We start from the raw sequence: 18,382 nt of genomic DNA, 5'->3' as shown, positions 1-18,382 counted from the left end.
CATCTGAATCTGGTTAAATTATAAGGCTTCTAATGTTTCAGTGCTGAATCCTAGATTATAAAACATACTTTCCCAGCCTTGTACGTATATAAAGAGGTAACTGTGAAGACCCTTGCAAGCCCCATGTAAAATGCTAGCTCGTTTGAGCAGGGCCCTCCTCACCTGTTGTCTCTGTGAGTCAATTTTTTTGTTACACACTACTTGTTGTGTCCTGTCCACCCATTGTACAGCGCTATTGAATTTGATGGCGCTATATAAACAATAAATAATAATGATAATAATAATTCAAACTCTTCTCTGACACCTCAGCTAAGTGATGGGGCGGAATGGACTCAGACATGAACACCCCCAATTCCACCAAAGGAACTAGTAAACAAAAAGGAAATATGCACCTTTTCTCCACATTGCTAGGACCAGAAGGCAGTTGGAGGTAGAGGTAGAGTTTCTCAATGTCTGTAAACTTCTCAACTTCTTGCTAAAAAATAAAGATATAAGCAATGTCTATGAGACAGCGCACCATGGTAATTATTGTAGGTTAGAAGTTCATAGTACAGCATTTTAGCAAGGAAGAGAACGCAGCATGAACCATCTGACAGAGAGTAAATGGTACAGCAGACACACAGAAGATCGAAAAATGTGCAAAGACAAGCTCTTTGTAGTTCCGCAGGCCAGCCTAAGGTTACAGTAAAACAGATCAGCACATAAAAACCCAGCATTTATAGCACACATAAAGTTAATGATGGCTGCACGCACAAAAAGACATTGAGGCATTACTTAACTAAAGTCCTCTGTATAAAGGCAAATAACGCATTAATGAATGTATGTCCTCAAAGACCCCACAAAAAAAAAAACCTAAAAACTCTTTATAAGCACATTGCAGATCTCCATAAGACACGGCAATGAAAAGCTTGTGACATAACATTGCGGGTTAGTTATTAAAACCATTTACTGCTGGGAGAGCATTATCCGAGGAGTTGGAATGAGAGAAGGCTTAATGCTAAAGATGTCCAAGAGGGGAATTTGCAGCCCTTAAATAAAAACACCAAGGCTATATTCACCATCTCAAAATTCTTGGCAACAGGTTTATTAAACTGCCGGCTGTTCAGGTATTTGGTGAAAGCTTGCACGCAGCTATCCATATCTGATGAATGGGTCATTTCATTCTATTTTGCAGAAGACAAAGTTTTTTTCCCTATACAGATTTGCTTACTTTTCCAATGGCCATATTTAGCAAACCGATTAATATAGACTCCACAGTCCCTTACTCCATTTTTTTAAAACTTTAAAACATGCAGGTACTAAAAATTTAAATTTGCGATCATCCTTGGCCTACAAAACAGCTTAGTAAGCATGACACAAACAGAAACTACTCATATGCACGTTAAAATCCCAAAATAACTACATACACACAACCAAGAAACCAAAATAGAACTCAGGTCGTATTTAAAGGGATACCGCCAGAAACAAAGCTCTGAATTTACAACTCACCTTTTCATTGGATGCCTTATGCCATAGGGCATGTAATAAATACTGCATTTTCATAGCCCTACAAGCATTTAAAGCTGGTTGTTCATGGTAACTGCAACAATCTGCGGCAGGATCCCCGTCAAACCCTATGCTTTCTCCTAATTGTCTATGGAGGAGGTTGGTGACCAACCAGTGCTATTCTGTAGGCATCTAAAATCCCTAGTGTCTCCTTCCTTCTCTGTTATCAAACCTTGTCCCTAGTTATGAGCTCCCCAACTCACAAAGAAATCACAATAGGACTGGAGCTCTGAATAAAGTGACTTGTTAAGCGCCACAGTTTCTCAGTTATCAACAGATGAGATGATATATTGAAAAAGGTTTAGCCCCCCTTATGACTGTAGCTGGGAACTTCCCAGGACCTCTCTCTCTTCCAGCAGGGTGGCTTTCGGAAAGAGCAGGACTCCCTGTCCAGAAAAAGAAGAAACTGACCTGGAGACCCAATGAAGCAGGGCCTTTGTTTGGGGAGTCAAACCCAGACAATTCCCAGGTACCCATATCACATTTTTTAAACTGTAAGACGCAGTCAAACTCTTTAAATGCAGCTGCCAGAACCCTGTGATATTTCCATGTTCCTGAGCTAGAACAATAACGAGACACACTGCACAGTGAAGCTAGTCTCTAGAATGGACACACATGTATGGGTAATGTTTACATGATTTCCTAATAACAGATATGATTTTATAACTATTTCAGTCTCTTGTCATCAACCATTACATTTCCGCTACTGAACCTCCAATCAATTAGACTGCTCAGCACATTACAACTTCTAGGCACTAAGGTATTATGAAATCGTAGATTTATCATCTAACTAGATAATCCGAAATAACATGGAGGATAACTTAATCTCTGTCTAGACTGAGATTAGAATAGATAATACCAAAACACAAACAGGGCGAAATTATGAAGGTGCCAAGGCCAGTGACGATGATAGACGATGTTTAACCTTTATTATTAAGAAATGTGGAAATCAGTATACTTAATCTGCGTCTTGCTGCCTTTCCAAGAGTTGTACCTATCCTGCACTGCTGACATCTAACAAGAAACTGTATGTAGATGGGACTCTCTGGCACGAGAATTTCCAACTGTGCTCTGAGCCATGGACTGTGTAAACAGTAGCAGACATATGCAAATAACGAGACACAGGGCTTTATTCATTAAAGAAGGGCCCTCCAAACTATGGCCCGCGGGCCACATTCGGTCCGTCACAAGTTTTCACCTGGCCTGCTGCAACATGAGGTGCTGCCGGTAGGCTGCCTTACCTGGGGCCGGCCATTCAAAACGTGTGTGACCACGGCCGCAGTCATAAAAGAGCAGACTGAGGCACAGATCTCCCATCCACTGCGAGGCTGCCAGCCGGCGTTGCGCTGTATACTGCATCATATCTGGCGCGGCACTGATGGGCAGACACGCAGAGCTAGACCGCATCGCAGAGGCCGGGGAAGAGGGAAGTAAGGGGATTTACATACACACATACAAAAATATAAATCAGGGTGCACTGGTAGATGATATGAGGGGGAAATAATGATGGGTATGGCGATAGAGGGGGACGACTTTGGTGCAATAAGGGGTAATAATGATAGGGCATGGCAATGATGGTGGGGAGGAATGATGATGATTATGGTAGGAAATATAAATATGGTGGTTGGGGGGGACATAACATGAATTATGATGATGCTGTGTATGATGATGGTCAGGGGCAGCCCTACACTTACACACACACACACAATCTAATACCTCACTTACACATTCACACAGACTTATTGGGATATTTATTTTAAAATAAATGTTAATCTGTATCTTGATCTACACCTGCAATGCAGGGTTTGCAAGTTGATCTCTGTTTCCGTGTGGTTCTTATTTGATCTGTACCTGCAATGCTTGGTTTGCACAATTTATTCAGTTGATCTCTGTTTCCATGTGGTTGCTTAGTATAATTTCACATTTCTCTTTTGTTTTGAATCATATGGTGTGGATTATTCCAAAGAGATATTTGTTCACTTATAAAACAGATTTTCTTTGGCACACAAAATGTATAAAATATATAATGTGGCCCTCGTACTGAAACGTGCAGGTAGATCATGGCTGGCCCTGTATGTTTACTTCAAGCCGTAAGATTTTTTTCAAAGTCTAGCCACCTATTAAATTATGCATTATACGAATCCAGCTCAGCCCTACACACCTTAAACCTTCCAGTGTTGGCCCTTTATAGTGAAGTGATAAACTTAAAACTACAACTATCCTTCCAACTCTACCTTTAGTGAATAAACCCCATAGTGTGTCCTTATATTCATGATTCAGAGCAGAATTGTTTCTAGACATGTCCACAGTAAGGGTATTTTATTTTGCTGTATATATATATATATATATATATATATATATATATATTCATTCATAGAGTGTGCATATAATAATATATGGAATTGTGCATGTAACTGCGTTGAAAAGGGCAAGTTGGTGGCTTATACACAACACCTTCTAACATTCTACTCAACTATGAACCAATTAGGAGCCTTCAGCAACTGTAGAGCTGTGTGTTACTTGGAACTGCTTCACAACGAACACATCTATGTGCATTCTCATAAAAATGTACTACAGATCATCAAAGGCAGAAATTCTGTTTCAGCCAAATAACTTTCTATAAATTTTTATTTAATTACTTGTGGAGGTTGCAGATGGGTTTATGGGACCGATACAACGCAAGCTTCCTGATGGCTACTGAATCACAAGGTTCATGTAAGGCTTGACTCATGTTTGAAAATGCTTGCCTGAAATGAATCTGAATGAAGCTTCTTGTGTGCAAAGGCTGAGGTGCTGCCGAGAATGAACAGACCACTGCAAGCAAGCATCAGGCTGGCAATGAAGCTATAAAGATGAAAACTGAATAAGGCATCAGAATGTGTCCAAAACGAACTACTTCAGAGTGGTACGATAAGATGTCTTTCTAGGTAATTTGGAAGGAGAAGTCTAACAGGAGTGGTGGTACATTATATAGAATGCTCTTGCCTACAGTTTCATATTTACTCCTACAAAAATAGCTCTTCATGAAAATTTATATTTCCATTTTTGCGGTGCTCATTTCTTTGCACTGCAAACCATGCACAAGGAGTACAACAAGGTGCAAGCGCCCAGCCAAACCGCAATGAGGAAAAATCCTGAAGGTGGGTAACCGTAGGTTTGTGGAAAAAAAAAAAAAAAAAACTTTGTTATGACAAATATGATTAGGGCTATCTTCCAATTTGCATTCCATAGTCAAATATTATATAATCCCTTTGCAAAATTAAGTTAAAGAAACACTTTAAGAAAGATATTAAACAAAAAGAAGAAAATAAAGTTCGCTCCGTATCCTTGTACTCTGAAGAGCTTTCCCCATCCTTTACAGTCAGTGGAACATCAAACATCTACCTTGATTTGGTACTTATGGCACTAATGGGTGCTACTGGGGTCAATCATGAGTCAAGCATAGGAGCACCAGGAAGAACGGACATCTTCTGAACCTTATAGACAGACTGTGACAGCCTCATTCAAACTGTGTAGAAACATCTTCCTATCTAATAACTGAGTAATTGAGAACGAATAATTGAGTTAAATGAGCCACCATTATTCAAACTTACTACATGTATTGCTTTTAAAAGCGAATCTTTACTTTCTACTAAATTTGCAGTTGCAATCTCCATGCTAAATATTTAAAAAGACCGAATGAGTAAATAAACTGGAAACCGTTAAGTATTAATAACACTGATTCAACCTTTTTTAAACATTATTTTTAAATATGTTTCTGATGAAAAGAATGTGGAGTACACTGTTAGACACATTCACAAGACATGACATACAACACGTACGTTGTTCAAAATCAAGACTGAAATAGACAACTTGATGCCGATGGTCCATACTCCAAGTCCATGCAACATACAGCACGGGTGTTCATGTGCTGCCATCTGTTCCAACACGTTTGTATGAAATATCCCCCAGACCTCGCATTACAGTTGTTAACACAGCAACAGCTAAGAACCTTTACTCTGCAAGTGGAACGCACGTAACGTCAACACCGTGCCATTCACCTAGTGCACGTTTCTCTCTCTCCAAACAAGTATTGAGGAATTCACAACTTCATTGATCGTTTTCGCAAACTATTCACAGCATGGAACCAAGGGATAACCAAGATAAACCCCGGCTTGTTTTACTTGTTACATCAATACGACAATTGCAGAGGGACGGCAGACTGTCAGACTCCACGATTTGAGTGCTGCACCTCCCAGTAAGTTTGTTTCTCTGTTGCTTGAATTTAACCTCCCCCTTCCTGTTCCTCTCGAAGGATAAAAGACACAGAAGCAGTGGATAAAGTGAACTCATCCCGATTTATTACACAAACCAGGCAGACCATGTGCACATATCCTGTACCTGCTACAGGTACACACCTTGGTTCTGTTCCCTCTGTTTTAGTTTTAGTGTTTTGATTTTTTTTTAGTTTGGGATTGTTGTTAGGACTTGCCTGATGTGAAGTACAGTGAAGTGGTGGCAAGCTTACATCCTATGGCCATATGATAAACTAAACCTTCACGTGTTTGCATCAGTATCAAGTTAGCATGTACAGTATGTTTCTTCTCTATCTCAGTTTTGTTCCATGTTTGTCTGTATTCTTGTCCTCTGCTCCTGTTTCCCATGCCTGCTTGTCACCTAGATCTATGTACCTGTGCCACCAGACCAGGCCTAAACGTGGATCCTGCAGGTATCTCTTCCTCTGTATTGGGTGCCTACTTTCTACCCCTCTCTCGGCACACAAAACCGCCATGATTTGCGACAGAGTGTTCATTTTACACTAGTTAGTCAAAACCATCATGTAGAAAAAATCCAGGATTTATTGAAAATATTTGATATTTTTTAATGAATATTCTCCTTAATACCTGCAGGATCACTGGTGGTATATTGGGGAATATTTATTACACCTGTGTACAGTTCACAACTACTAATTTAGTAAAGAGCTTTCAACAAATCTATTTTACAGATTTGAGCAGAATTTTTTTTCAAAATACGTATTGTTATATTGTTGTTTCTAAATTAATTTAATTTTGGTATAAAGAACTAAAAGACTCTTAACTGGGGGAGCCTGAGATCTGTGACAAAACTTGCATTATTATCATGTTTACTGTCTATTTCCCTTTCCTCCCACAACCTTTACAGAGGCTGCATGAGCTATTGAGCGATATAATAGTTTTAAAAAATAGGTAAAGAATAACGTAAGAAGAATTATCCCACAGGTCCTTAGGACAAAGGGGGGTAGCATAGCTTTCACCATAGTGTGAGTGTGAATGTCTAATGCGCATGTATTTTAGTAAAACATATTTTACCGGCAGAATAAGTCTTATTTAGTCAAAATAAAGTAATATATTTACAACGGTTTGTTCCATTACTTAGGCTTCCATTAAGAGATCTTTTCAGATGCTGTGCCCAAATATTAATGTGTCATGTAATCAGGATTAAGCATACCGTACTTTAATGAACATACACAAAGGATATGTACACAGATTCCACCTATAAAGTTACTCGTGCCTTGCCATAATCTACGGGGCTGCGTGTACCCCGCGCCAGAGAGTCAGTCTATCGCTGCAGATGGTTAAACAAGCGGCTTTGTGCTATTTTTGCAACACTGCACTCTGCAGGCATAAAAACGAACAGTGCCAACAAAGCATCTGCCAAACCGCTCTCCCCTTTCTCCCAGACAAAAGAGAAATATTGAAAAATAGTTCCTTTTTTATTCCTGGCAAGTAAATGTGTGTATATAAAAATATCAATTAAAAACAAGACATTTACGGCTCAATCATCATGGAAATGGAAAACGTCAATCATTAGTTATGACCGAGCACAGATCTCTGGCATATGCCGAACGTTACTGGATCCTCTCTCCCGTCTGTGGACTGTTAACCTGTAACAATATGCAGACAGCAGAATAAACTGTCTGCAGAGCTAATGCGGAACAGGTAAAACCATCGAGCACGACAGCAACAAAGCTTATGGAGCTCACCAGAAAATAATGTATCAATAATAATACAGCTATTTATAAAAGACATGCGGCTTTTACAATGTATATGCTTTCATTTAAGTTTAAGTTGTTTTATTTTAAGAACACTCTTTGTCCGCTTTTTTAATACTTTGGATGGTTTGATTACGGCATGTCCCTTTAACACTGGCTGTTGATTGAGAGACCATCTGGGCATTAGCCCATCTGAGCTGTTCATCATGTCCTGGTTTCTGTGACAGCACACATTTCTCATACACTACACTGCTAGACAACATGCAATTTTTATCTTTTCTTTTTAGTTATGCTGTGTTTGCTTATCTCTCACTTTCGCCACTACAGGTCGCACACACGCGGCTGCTGGGGTAACTAGGTGGCTCCAGAATTTCTGAGCGGTGCTGGTATGGCAGTTAAAGGGCCATCTGCTCGCCCTATTTTGAAGGACAGTTTACTGTCTCTGACATCCCGGTTACAGAATAACGCATATCAGAGTAGTCTGTGACAACAATAATATACAAGGAACAATCAGCCATCCTGTGCATTATCGGAGGGTGACGGGGTAAGATAATGCTCGATGGTTTCACCTGTTCCGCATTAGCTGTGTAGACAACTCATTCTGCCGTCTGCGTATTGTTACAGGTTAACAGCAGGTATTGTCGTTTTCAGACAGGAGAGAGGATCCAGTATAATTTCCCATATGCCAGAGATCTGCTTTTACTCACAACTGATGACTGACATTCTCATCACAACTGAGTTGCAAATGTCTTGTTCTGACTTGACATTTTATATACATATTATGCTAATATTTTTATATTTACATTTGGTGGCTGGCGTGTGCCTGTAATAAGTTAACATGTATGACATTTTGCACCAGATAGGTGGTTTTCAGTAGAAACTAGGAAGGCTTTATGGTATAAACGGATACCTTTTTCTACATTGAATTTTCCCGTTAAGCCTTTTTCAGAAACTTACGTTTCTGATCCCCTTTGTCGCTCTTAAAGGCACACGCCAGCCACCAAATGTATATAAAATAATATTAGCATAATATGTATATAGCTGTTAGCGCCTATTTTGTTTTCTCTCAGAAATAATGAATTTAAGTGGGAGTTATTGGCATTAAGCATTGCCCTTGCAGGGAATAACAGTTGCTTTGCGTAGATTCGACTACTAGAATGGGGGGTGTTAAACAGGCCAATATTTTCCAACATTAAGATTTCACAAATATGTATTTCATCATCATTCAGCCTATACGCAACGAGGAAGAAGGTTCAGAGAGAGTCCAATCTTCCTAGTTCAACCTTGCCATGCTTAGCGGTAAGATCTTTAGGCAAAGATAAAGGGGCTCTGAGCCTATTCCGGCCAGGTATAGAGAAACAAACCGGTTTTAAAGTTAAACGCATGGTAAAGAGACATTTTGGAGAAAAGTGGAGTCTCTCAACCCGCTTCTATCATTATACATTGTGAAGGACCAACTGAGAACCGCATACCTGAAAAGATCACTGGGCTCTGCCCTTCATAATGTATAGCGATATCAGGGTGTTAAAATACTCAACTCTCCTGCCAACTCCGTCTTTTTCTGAAGTGTGCTTTATATGGGGTCTATTGGCTAGACATTTTAGGTTATAAAAATATTACAAAGATCACAAAGAGCATCTCGGCTGTAAGGAACCATTCCTGACTGCAGGACAAGGACAAACCCAAAAAAGCAGACCTGTTATATACATACATCGACTCGTAAAGCGATCTGCTAATAATTTGACAGGAGCATAAAAACCAAAATGGGCACAACATTTAACAAATATTTTGGGAATCAACGTTTTTCTTTTCTTGAATTATCCATTCTCCAAATATTCATTGTCATAGTAACACCAGCTCACCTCGCTTTACAACATCTACCAGGGCACACAAAATATACATTAACAACATAATTAGGAGGCAAAGCTCTAAGGAGCAGTCACCATGGAAACAAATGGAATCTTCCCATGAATTGCTCCACATAAAGACAGACGTAAATTTTATATATATATATACACACACACAAACCAAAGGGAGCGGCTGCACACTCAGAAATATTGTTAATATACGAGAGAGAGAGAGAGAGAGAGAGAGAGAGAGAGAGAGAGAGAGAGAGAGAGAGAGAGAGAGAGAGAGAGAGAGAGAGAGAGAGAGAGAGAGAGAGAGAGAGAGAGAGAGAGAGAGAGAGAGAGAGAGAGAGAGAGAGAGAGAGAGAGAGAGAGAGAGAGAGAGAGAGAGAGAGAGAGAGAGAGAGAGAGAGAGAGAGAGAGAGAGAGAGATCTATATAAATAGATATCATGCATATTCCATGAATTAGTAAGCATTTATGTTTAGAATTACAAATCAGAAATGTTTACTTACCAAAATGCAATCCACCTTTGACTGTATGGATTTGCTATAGGAGAGGGAAAGAAAACACAAGATTTGTTTAAATAACTACATTAAGCATCTGGCAAAGGTTAACAAAATAAATGTTATCTTGCATACTTATATATAGATAAATATAGATAGGATATATCTAGATGTATAAAAACATATATCTATATATACCGGTATATTAAATGTATGTAATATATTACTTTGCATAATAACTTCAAATAACTGCATATTAATGCTTTTCTGGTTATAATAGTATAATGGGTGGTTTTCACTGGCTAAGCATTTAAAAAAATATTAAAACAGAAACTATTCTTAATATATTTGTAACAGATATGTGCTTTACGGCATTAATTATAAGACACGAGGCAGCTCCCACAAGTGCGTGGCCCATCGGTGCTCACTTTAACAATCATTCCCAGATTTCTGCATCCCTCCCTCGTCAATCCAAATGAAAGATGCAAAGGACAAAAAAACTTTTTTTTATGATATACTAAACTAAATTGTTAGCGTCCACAAAGCTTTTAATATTTTCTAATAAAGATTAGAAAGATGAGATGAAGGAAATAACCGTAGATCTGCATTAAAGAAATGAAATTACTATTTCCAATTACAGAAACTAAACAATTTAAACGTACAGCCATCTAAAACACACTTAACCCTTACGTCCATAAAGGGGGGGTTTGTACACTGTGCGAAATGAAATTAATGCAACTATCGTAACACAGAACTGTAGCAGAATTAACACAAAAACGGTTGTGTGATGGAGAAAAGAACCCTGTGAAGAGCAAGCAATGCTTTCCGCATCATAGTCTATGTCATCTCAGCTATTCTTTACACTGCAACATCTGAGATAAAACCACAACTGAACGCAGCACTCAATATCATCCATCACTTGTTTTGTTATATGATGTCAGAAGCGCTGTACATGAAGTCAGGCCCCATTTTGCTATTTTTGTGAAATTACGTTGCTTGCCTAAGGATGTGTGACGGCACTCGCACCATAAATACACAAACGCGTTCCATGCTGCATTGCGTGAGGTCAAATAGTTGCAGTGTTTCCATGTCTAAGCCACAAGGGCTACAGCGCATGTGTATGAAGTGAAGGGACACTCCAGCGATCATATGGCAAGCGGGAGCGGGGGTCTGTTTTCACCCCAGTGTGCATGTGCGGAAAGTGCTGCCAATTAGTGCCAGACAGACCTCATTGTCTCACGCCAATAATTTTTTTTTTTTTTTTTTTTTTTAAAGAACACATGCACAGATTTCCATGCAGTAGATAGAACATGAGTCAAACCGGAGTGCCACTTTAATGTTTCTTTTTTAAGGGTTCAGATTGTTATTTGCCAGCTTTGTCTTTGATCGGACATAACCAGGACATTTCACGGATGTTTTCCATCGCATCCCATGATTCTTCAGCTCTACTGTCAGCACACGCAGGAAGCTGCAACATGTTTTCCTGACCTGCACCGATTCTACGACTGTGCGAGTGTTAGAAACTATTTACAACTATGACGTTCCACCATGGAGCAGTCATCACAAATATCTCCTGGCAATGCTGCAATTTAAAACACGTGATTTGACAGCCCTCAAATACAGAACAGAAAACAAGTGGAATATTACTATAAGAAAACACACATGCATTTCTCCAACAACGACAAAAATAAAATAAACCACTTATCTGACACAGAAGCCGCAAAATCTCTAGATTTCCTTGGCCATTATCCCTTAATTTCTTGTTATTGATTGGCTACTTAAGTGGTCAGACAGTGGCAGTAAAGTACATAAGCAATGAAATCTATTGGAGTATGTTCCAGTCACTGATTGGCTGCTTAAGCAGCCAATCAGAAGCAAAGTGCTTCCAATCAACGAGAAGACTTAACACAGCGTTTATCAGTGCTGGAGCTTGCTAGAGGTGAGTATATAAAGTGGTCGAATGCATCTTCTGGGGGTGGGGAAAGGGGCCGAATGCATCTTCTGGGGGTGGGGAAAGGGGCCGAATGCATCTTGGGGGGGGCGAATGCATTTGGGGATCCTGCAGAATCGTCCATGCATATTCAAAACAGAAATTAAAATTAAAGGGACCACGCATCTCTCATATACCTACATCCTATTTTGTGAGTTATTTTGTGCATTATATTATCAGAACATACTGTGACATGTCCTTTGATGACCCCGCCACTCGACTGCTATAAACAGCAACGCAAACAAGGGCGAGAAAGGATCTGATAAACAGCCTGGAAAGAGCAGAAAAACTGTGAAACATTTGCAGGTTCCCTGCTGCACCTACAGGGCAAAAGAGTGGCTGTCCACATTATCTCCGCCTTGGGTATGTGGCTGGTTTGCTGCAGACTCGCTGACCTCCTTTTACAGCAAAAATAGCCCGGGGATGGTTTTGACGGGATGCTATGGCTAATTCAAATATCTACACTCCACAAGAGCTAATCACGTAGCAACCTTGTCTCCGTTTACTCGAGCTTATTTATTTTGGCTTTGGCAGCAGAAACTAACTGTATTAAAGCACCAGAAAGCGAGACGACACTCGCAATGCACTGGCATTTTCTCTGAAAGACAGAACCCAGGAAATAATTATTTGTGCTGCTCCCTTTTCCCTCGTGATAACAGCTGCTCCAACCACATCTGTCCCTTTAGCTGCATCTAAAAACAGACACAGACAAAGCTATATACACAAGAGAGACTTTCCAGCTCTGCAAGAGAGAATTCTCCCGTCCCCCATTACACATTTTCCGAATGCACACTTTTTGCACTGAACCCCAATGCATTTTAATACATATTTTTTTTATTATTATTATTATTTATTTTTTTACATTTCACCTACATGCGAATGGGCAGCTCCGCAGCCACACTCGAAATACACTTAAGCTCGAGTTCATGCAAAACAATCTCTTACTAGTAGTTAAGGCTGATGGATACCTTTAAACTTAAAAGTGATAGCACTTTTATCTAAGGTGGGGGCTGCGTGCCAAAATGAAAAGCTGTGTCAGGTGTACAATGTTCAGGATTCGAAAAGAAATGTCATCGACAAAGACCAGGTTAAAAAGCAATCTACAGTTACAAATAAACAGCTGCTAGAACGCCTAACCCAGGGTGCTACAAGACTTGCCACCACTATAAATAACATCCATGTGGCTTATGAGAGTAGAAACACAGTCCAGGAAGAGCTTCCTGTGGCTCAATTCCCCTTTTTTCTAGATAAAGCAGAGTATATAGAATGCAGAAAACCACGAGACACTCTCGAGCAGGGGGGCACCGTAGGGCAGGCTATTTATCGGCTACCTGTTCACGGTAGTTGTTCTCCAACCTATTTGTATGTTATCTGCAAACCAGTCTGGAACCAATATAAAGAGCTGGACGCGATGAGTGATGAAAGTATAAAGATTCCTCTGCAAAGAAACCAAACCCAATCAAAAATGGACATATCCAAAGAAACAGAGTATAAACAATATAACCACTTTTTTGGACATGAGGGGCCATTCCTGTGTCGATGAGAATGTTTCATCAACTTCATCCAATGTGGAAGAGATACAACAGTCCATGAAGGGCACGGACTGCAGCGTAAACTCCATGGAGAAGGTGGGAGAGAATGTGTATCAATACATTCTGAACAGACTTGACTTTGTAATGAAAGATCTGGTGGCAGGATCTACCTGGTGACGTTTGGGAGTATTTACTGAACAGCGGGACTGCGGGTGACACGTGGTGAACCTGAAGATTTCAATTTAGAGATTTAGAGATTAAAACAAATGATTCAACCAAACCCCCAATACTTGGCCAAGCTGCCTCATCTAGTTCGCTTACTTACATGTTTTCTGGAAGTTTCACCTGTCCCAGATTAAGGATACACTCGCCGTGTGAAATTGGCACAAATGGTGTAGTAAACAGAATTGTTGCATGATTTACTTATACTTGTGTTTTGATTTCCCCTTTAGTCTCCAGAAGCATTACACTGAATTCATATATACACAGAATTCCATATAAAAGGTAATACTGTTGCTGTGTATTTTTACTTGGCTATTTTGGTGTCTACCTAAGACATTCAGACAGATGTCATTCCACATTAGAAATGTTATGTTGGTATAGTAGGAAGTCTCCTGTTTTCAGTATTGGGAGGTGCGAGTCACATCCCTGCTCAGACCAAGCATTACCCCTTAAATCAAGAGTGGAAGTTAGAAACATATAATCTGTCTGAAGAGCAGACTTTGGCTTTGGTATAAATGGTACACGCAGTATTAAGCATTCACAATAAACATTTCTGCAAAGGCAGCTAAATTCGCATTTCAAAATGCCCAAAATGTAAAAAAAACCTCCAATGAGTATGGTGCAATAGAGAGGCTGATGTGACCCCATCAGCACCCAGAAGACTAACAGCATGCCCGGGGCCCACACCGCACTATATCAAATGGATCACTAAGGGAAACAGGCAAAAGGAAACCTAATCTCACATCCACGATTTCAAAACAAGCTGGAACTTGCCACAGAGAACATGGGTACCGTGTTACACGCTTGTCAGCTTTCTTGGGACCCTGCCATTCCAATCCCTTTGACAATGTAAATGTGAAGCAAGAGAGCCATTAAGTGCAGAAGCCATGCATTAGGCAGTTGAAGTATTTGTCATCATAGAGATGAGGCCCATTTTTCTTGATCATGTAAACACGCGCAAATACAGGGCTGATAAAATACACATCGAATTAAGGCCTTGATTATTTCATTACTTTTTTAGCCAGAAAGGAAAACCTCATTAATATTGGGAGCAGTGTTGGTAAAAGGCACATTCTAGGCCACCTCCAGAAGCATTTTTTGTTTTGCTTCAAGCCATTTCTACATCATGTTAGCTCCGCTATCTTAGCCCAATCGACTAGACAAAATCACCCAGCCAAACACTCCGACTAACAGAGGAAAGGACTTCATTAGCATTGCCACAAAGACTCAGCTCAGTGTGGTGCTTCATCAGGGAAAGTCACCCAAAATATCAAAGGACTGACAACAATGGCCTCCAGGTCTGCAGATAACTGAAGTTGGTTGGAATAAAACGAAATAAAAGCACATTTGTCATTGCTAGTCTAGAACTGTCTTATTTTTCCCACAGGAAAAATGTATACTTTGTATGTACTCAACTGCACATGCAATTCACACTCCCTGCACGGCATGTTATTTAGGAACGAATTTGGCTCACTTTTAAGCACTTTATGGACACAGCCAGTTCCAGTACCGTTGGAAAGCAGCCAAAGGCTCGGGTACCAGCGGGTAAGTTTTCTTCTCAACTTTAAACGGCACGTTGTTTCCAACAATACCTTTAAAAATTAAAATTGAGGTTTGCAGAATGGTTCCATGAGAGTGAATGATTCAGCAAACCTCAATTTTAAAATATGTAAAGCCTGCTTAGTCATTTTCTTAAGAGAAAAGAAAACCATACATTACTACCACCACATGTACAGAGACAAACGTCCAAGCTGTTCTTTGAGAATTCAAGATTCAAGATTGTAAGCTTGCGAGCAGGGCTCTCTCCACCTAATGTATCGGTTTGTCTTAGTCTGTCAATTCTTGTCTTGTCATACCCCTTGAATATATGTATTGTATTAAGCGCTGTGTAAACTTGTTGGCGCTATATAAATAAAAAATAATAATATATTCAAAAGTACATAAAAAAAGTCACATATAACCAGTGTTCCCTCTAAGCTGTGCGCTTGTGCGCGCGCACATAACTTTTCAAGGGAGCGCACACATCCTAAAATTGTGCGCACAGTACCTAACGGGGAGCTGGGGGGGGGGCGGTCAGTCCGTCCAGGGTGATGTCCGCCGCTGGAGGAGCAAGCTCGGTTGAGGAGATCAAGGATCTCCCTCCAACCGGCTTAAAATCAATCAAGGGAGCGGGAGGTCTGTTAATGCAGACCTCCGATCCTGCTCCCTTGTGACGCGCGCGGCAACTGATGCTGTGCGTCGGGATTTGCAGTCATATCCCGGTGCATAGCACTGAAGCCACGCCCACCGTCTTTACTGCACCGGAAGGACAGAAGAAGAAGAGGCAAGGACAGAAGAAGAGGCAAGAGGAAGAACGACGAGGAGGAGGAAAAGTAACTAACAGAGGAAAGGTAGGAAAACAATAAGTGAGAGTGGATTAGTAAGTGTGTGAGAGTGATGGGTGTTATGCTGTAGTTTATGCTTAATGTTTGTGAATGAGTGTGTGTGTGATAGCATGGATGTGTAAGTGGGGGGGATAGCATGGCATAGGGAGGCTGTAATCACATTAATATGATGCCCAGGTTCCAGCATGTACTGGCTGCCTGGGCATGATAGGAGCGTGATTGCTGTTAGCAATATATATATATACATATATATATATATTAGATATAATATTGTTGTTGGGTTCGGCGCATCCCTATATACTAAGCTAGACACTGAAGCGGTAGGCCTACACCACATCAATGTTTGGCTTAGTATATAGTGATAGGGGTTATGCTACATTATTGGCAATGTCTGGCTCAATGTATAGTGATAGGTGTTGTGCTGTGCCTCAGTATATAGTGATAGGTGTTATGCTGTACCACCGTCAGTGCGTGTCTCAGTATATAGTGATAGGTGTTATGCTGTACTACCGTCAGTGCGTGCCTCAGTATATAGTGATAGGTGTTATGCTGTACCACCGTCAGTGCGTGCCTCAGTATATAGTGATAGGTGTTATGCTGCCCCACTGTCAATGTTTGCCTCAGTATATAATGATAGCAGTTATGCTGTACCACCGTCAATGAGTGCCTCAGTATATAATAACAGTTATTCTGCACCACTGTCAATATTTGCCTCAGTATATAATGATAGCAGTTATGCTGCAACACCGTCAATGTCTGCCTCAGTATATAGTGATAGGTGTTATGCTGTTCCCCTGTCAATGGTTGCCTAACGACAGAAGCTATGCAGTTTTTCCCAATAAAAAAATAATTATATATATATATATTGATCCTTTATGCAGCCCGGAGCCCCCGCTCGTGATTCACTCATAATTAAGTTTTGCAGTGAGAATTTCACCTTTAAAATAGACCATGGAGTCAAAAGGGTTGGAAATATATAGCTCTGCCCCCCTTGCAATGTGATTTTTTTCAGCTCCACCAACTTCGCTTTATATGGACTGTAGAAGCATATTGTGCGCACAAAATTTTGGCTCTGGGAAAAATTTTGCACAACAGAAATTTTCTGCGCACACCACCAAAGAAAAATTAGAGGGAACAGTGCATATAACCATTTGCGTCTTTAACATGTAAAGACGTATTCGTGAACCCAGATGTATGTTATCCCCCTGCCATGAGAGCAGCAAGCTCGCTCAGGCTCGCCACCCCTTACCAATATCTCCGTCAGCCCGGCACTCGGAAGAGGGTAAGTGTGTCTTCTCCTACAGAACTTGCCAGATTAAAACCTGCCAGATTAAAAGCCCTTCAAATACCTTGATAATCAGAAACAGCAGGCAAATAAACATACATATGTGTTTGGATGCGTTTCATTTGGCCTATTTCATAGTCAATGGAAACGTATTCCTTTAGCTGTTAACATAAAAAAAACAAATGGGGCTTCAGTGTAAGTAATAATATAAGCATAAAAGAAAAACGTGTATTCCATACACGTTTTATACAACAGCAGCAGCTTTTCTGTGTGAGCCCTGATGACAAGCAAAGTTTGCAAAACAACTGGTGTTAACCCCTTAAGGACAATAGGGGTTATTACTCGTAGTATATTGTGGGACAATGGCTATTTTAACATTTTTCGGTGTTCCTGTTTAGCTGTGATTTTCTTCTTTCTCATTTCGTGCTCCCACACATATTATATATTGTTTTTTTCAGGACAAACAGGGCTTTCTTTAGATACCATTAATTTTATCATATCATCTAATTTACTAGACCTGAAACAACGAATCGATAAAATCGATAATGGGAATCGTTGTCGACGATTTCCGTTATCGATTAATCGAGTGATGGATTCGTCGTTGGAGCGCTCGGCTCCTTTCACTTACCTCCGCCGGCGTTCCCCCGAGAGAGAGAGAGAGAGAGAGAGAGAGAGAGAGAGAGAGAGAGAGAGAGAGAGAGAGAGAGAGAGAGAGAGAGAGAGAGAGAGAGAGAGAGAGAGAGAGAGGATTTTTATATGTTACCATATTATTTTTATTTTTTTTAAACATTTTTTTTAATATTTTTTTTAATTTTTTTTTTACTAATCACTCATTAGTGAGCTGGGCTCCATTGACCTTGCATGGTTGGATGCAGTACCTGCATTCAACCTGCAGGAGGAGCTCGAGAGTTCACAAGAGGGTCTGGATAGACCCTCTATGAACTCATTTCTATTGTTGATGCCATCCTGTGAATGACGGCAACGTCATTTACAGGATGGCACTTGTGGTTGCTCTTCGGAGCAATCACAAGGTGATCGGGGTAGGGGGGTAGTGTTACTGAC

General features: G+C 40.3%; 1 protein-coding gene across 1 annotated transcript in view; it reads right to left on the bottom strand.

Moving 5' to 3' along the window:
• RFX7 (regulatory factor X7) overlaps window positions 1-18,382 on the bottom strand; it is a 39,987-nt gene that overhangs the window by 11,158 nt on the left and 10,447 nt on the right. The window contains exons 2-3 of the mRNA XM_053461909.1: window positions 9,917-9,950; window positions 393-475 (exon numbers count right to left, since the gene is read on the bottom strand). Of these exons, the coding sequence (XP_053317884.1) occupies window positions 393-475; window positions 9,917-9,950 (117 nt within the window). The remainder of the gene's footprint in view (window positions 1-392; window positions 476-9,916; window positions 9,951-18,382) is intronic.

Source organism: Spea bombifrons, chromosome 4 (genome assembly GCF_027358695.1).
Source record: "Spea bombifrons isolate aSpeBom1 chromosome 4, aSpeBom1.2.pri, whole genome shotgun sequence".
Taxonomy (NCBI): Eukaryota; Metazoa; Chordata; class Amphibia; order Anura; family Pelobatidae; genus Spea; species Spea bombifrons.
Note: the sequence above shows the minus strand (reverse complement) of the source record. Positions and strands in the feature narration are given on the sequence as shown.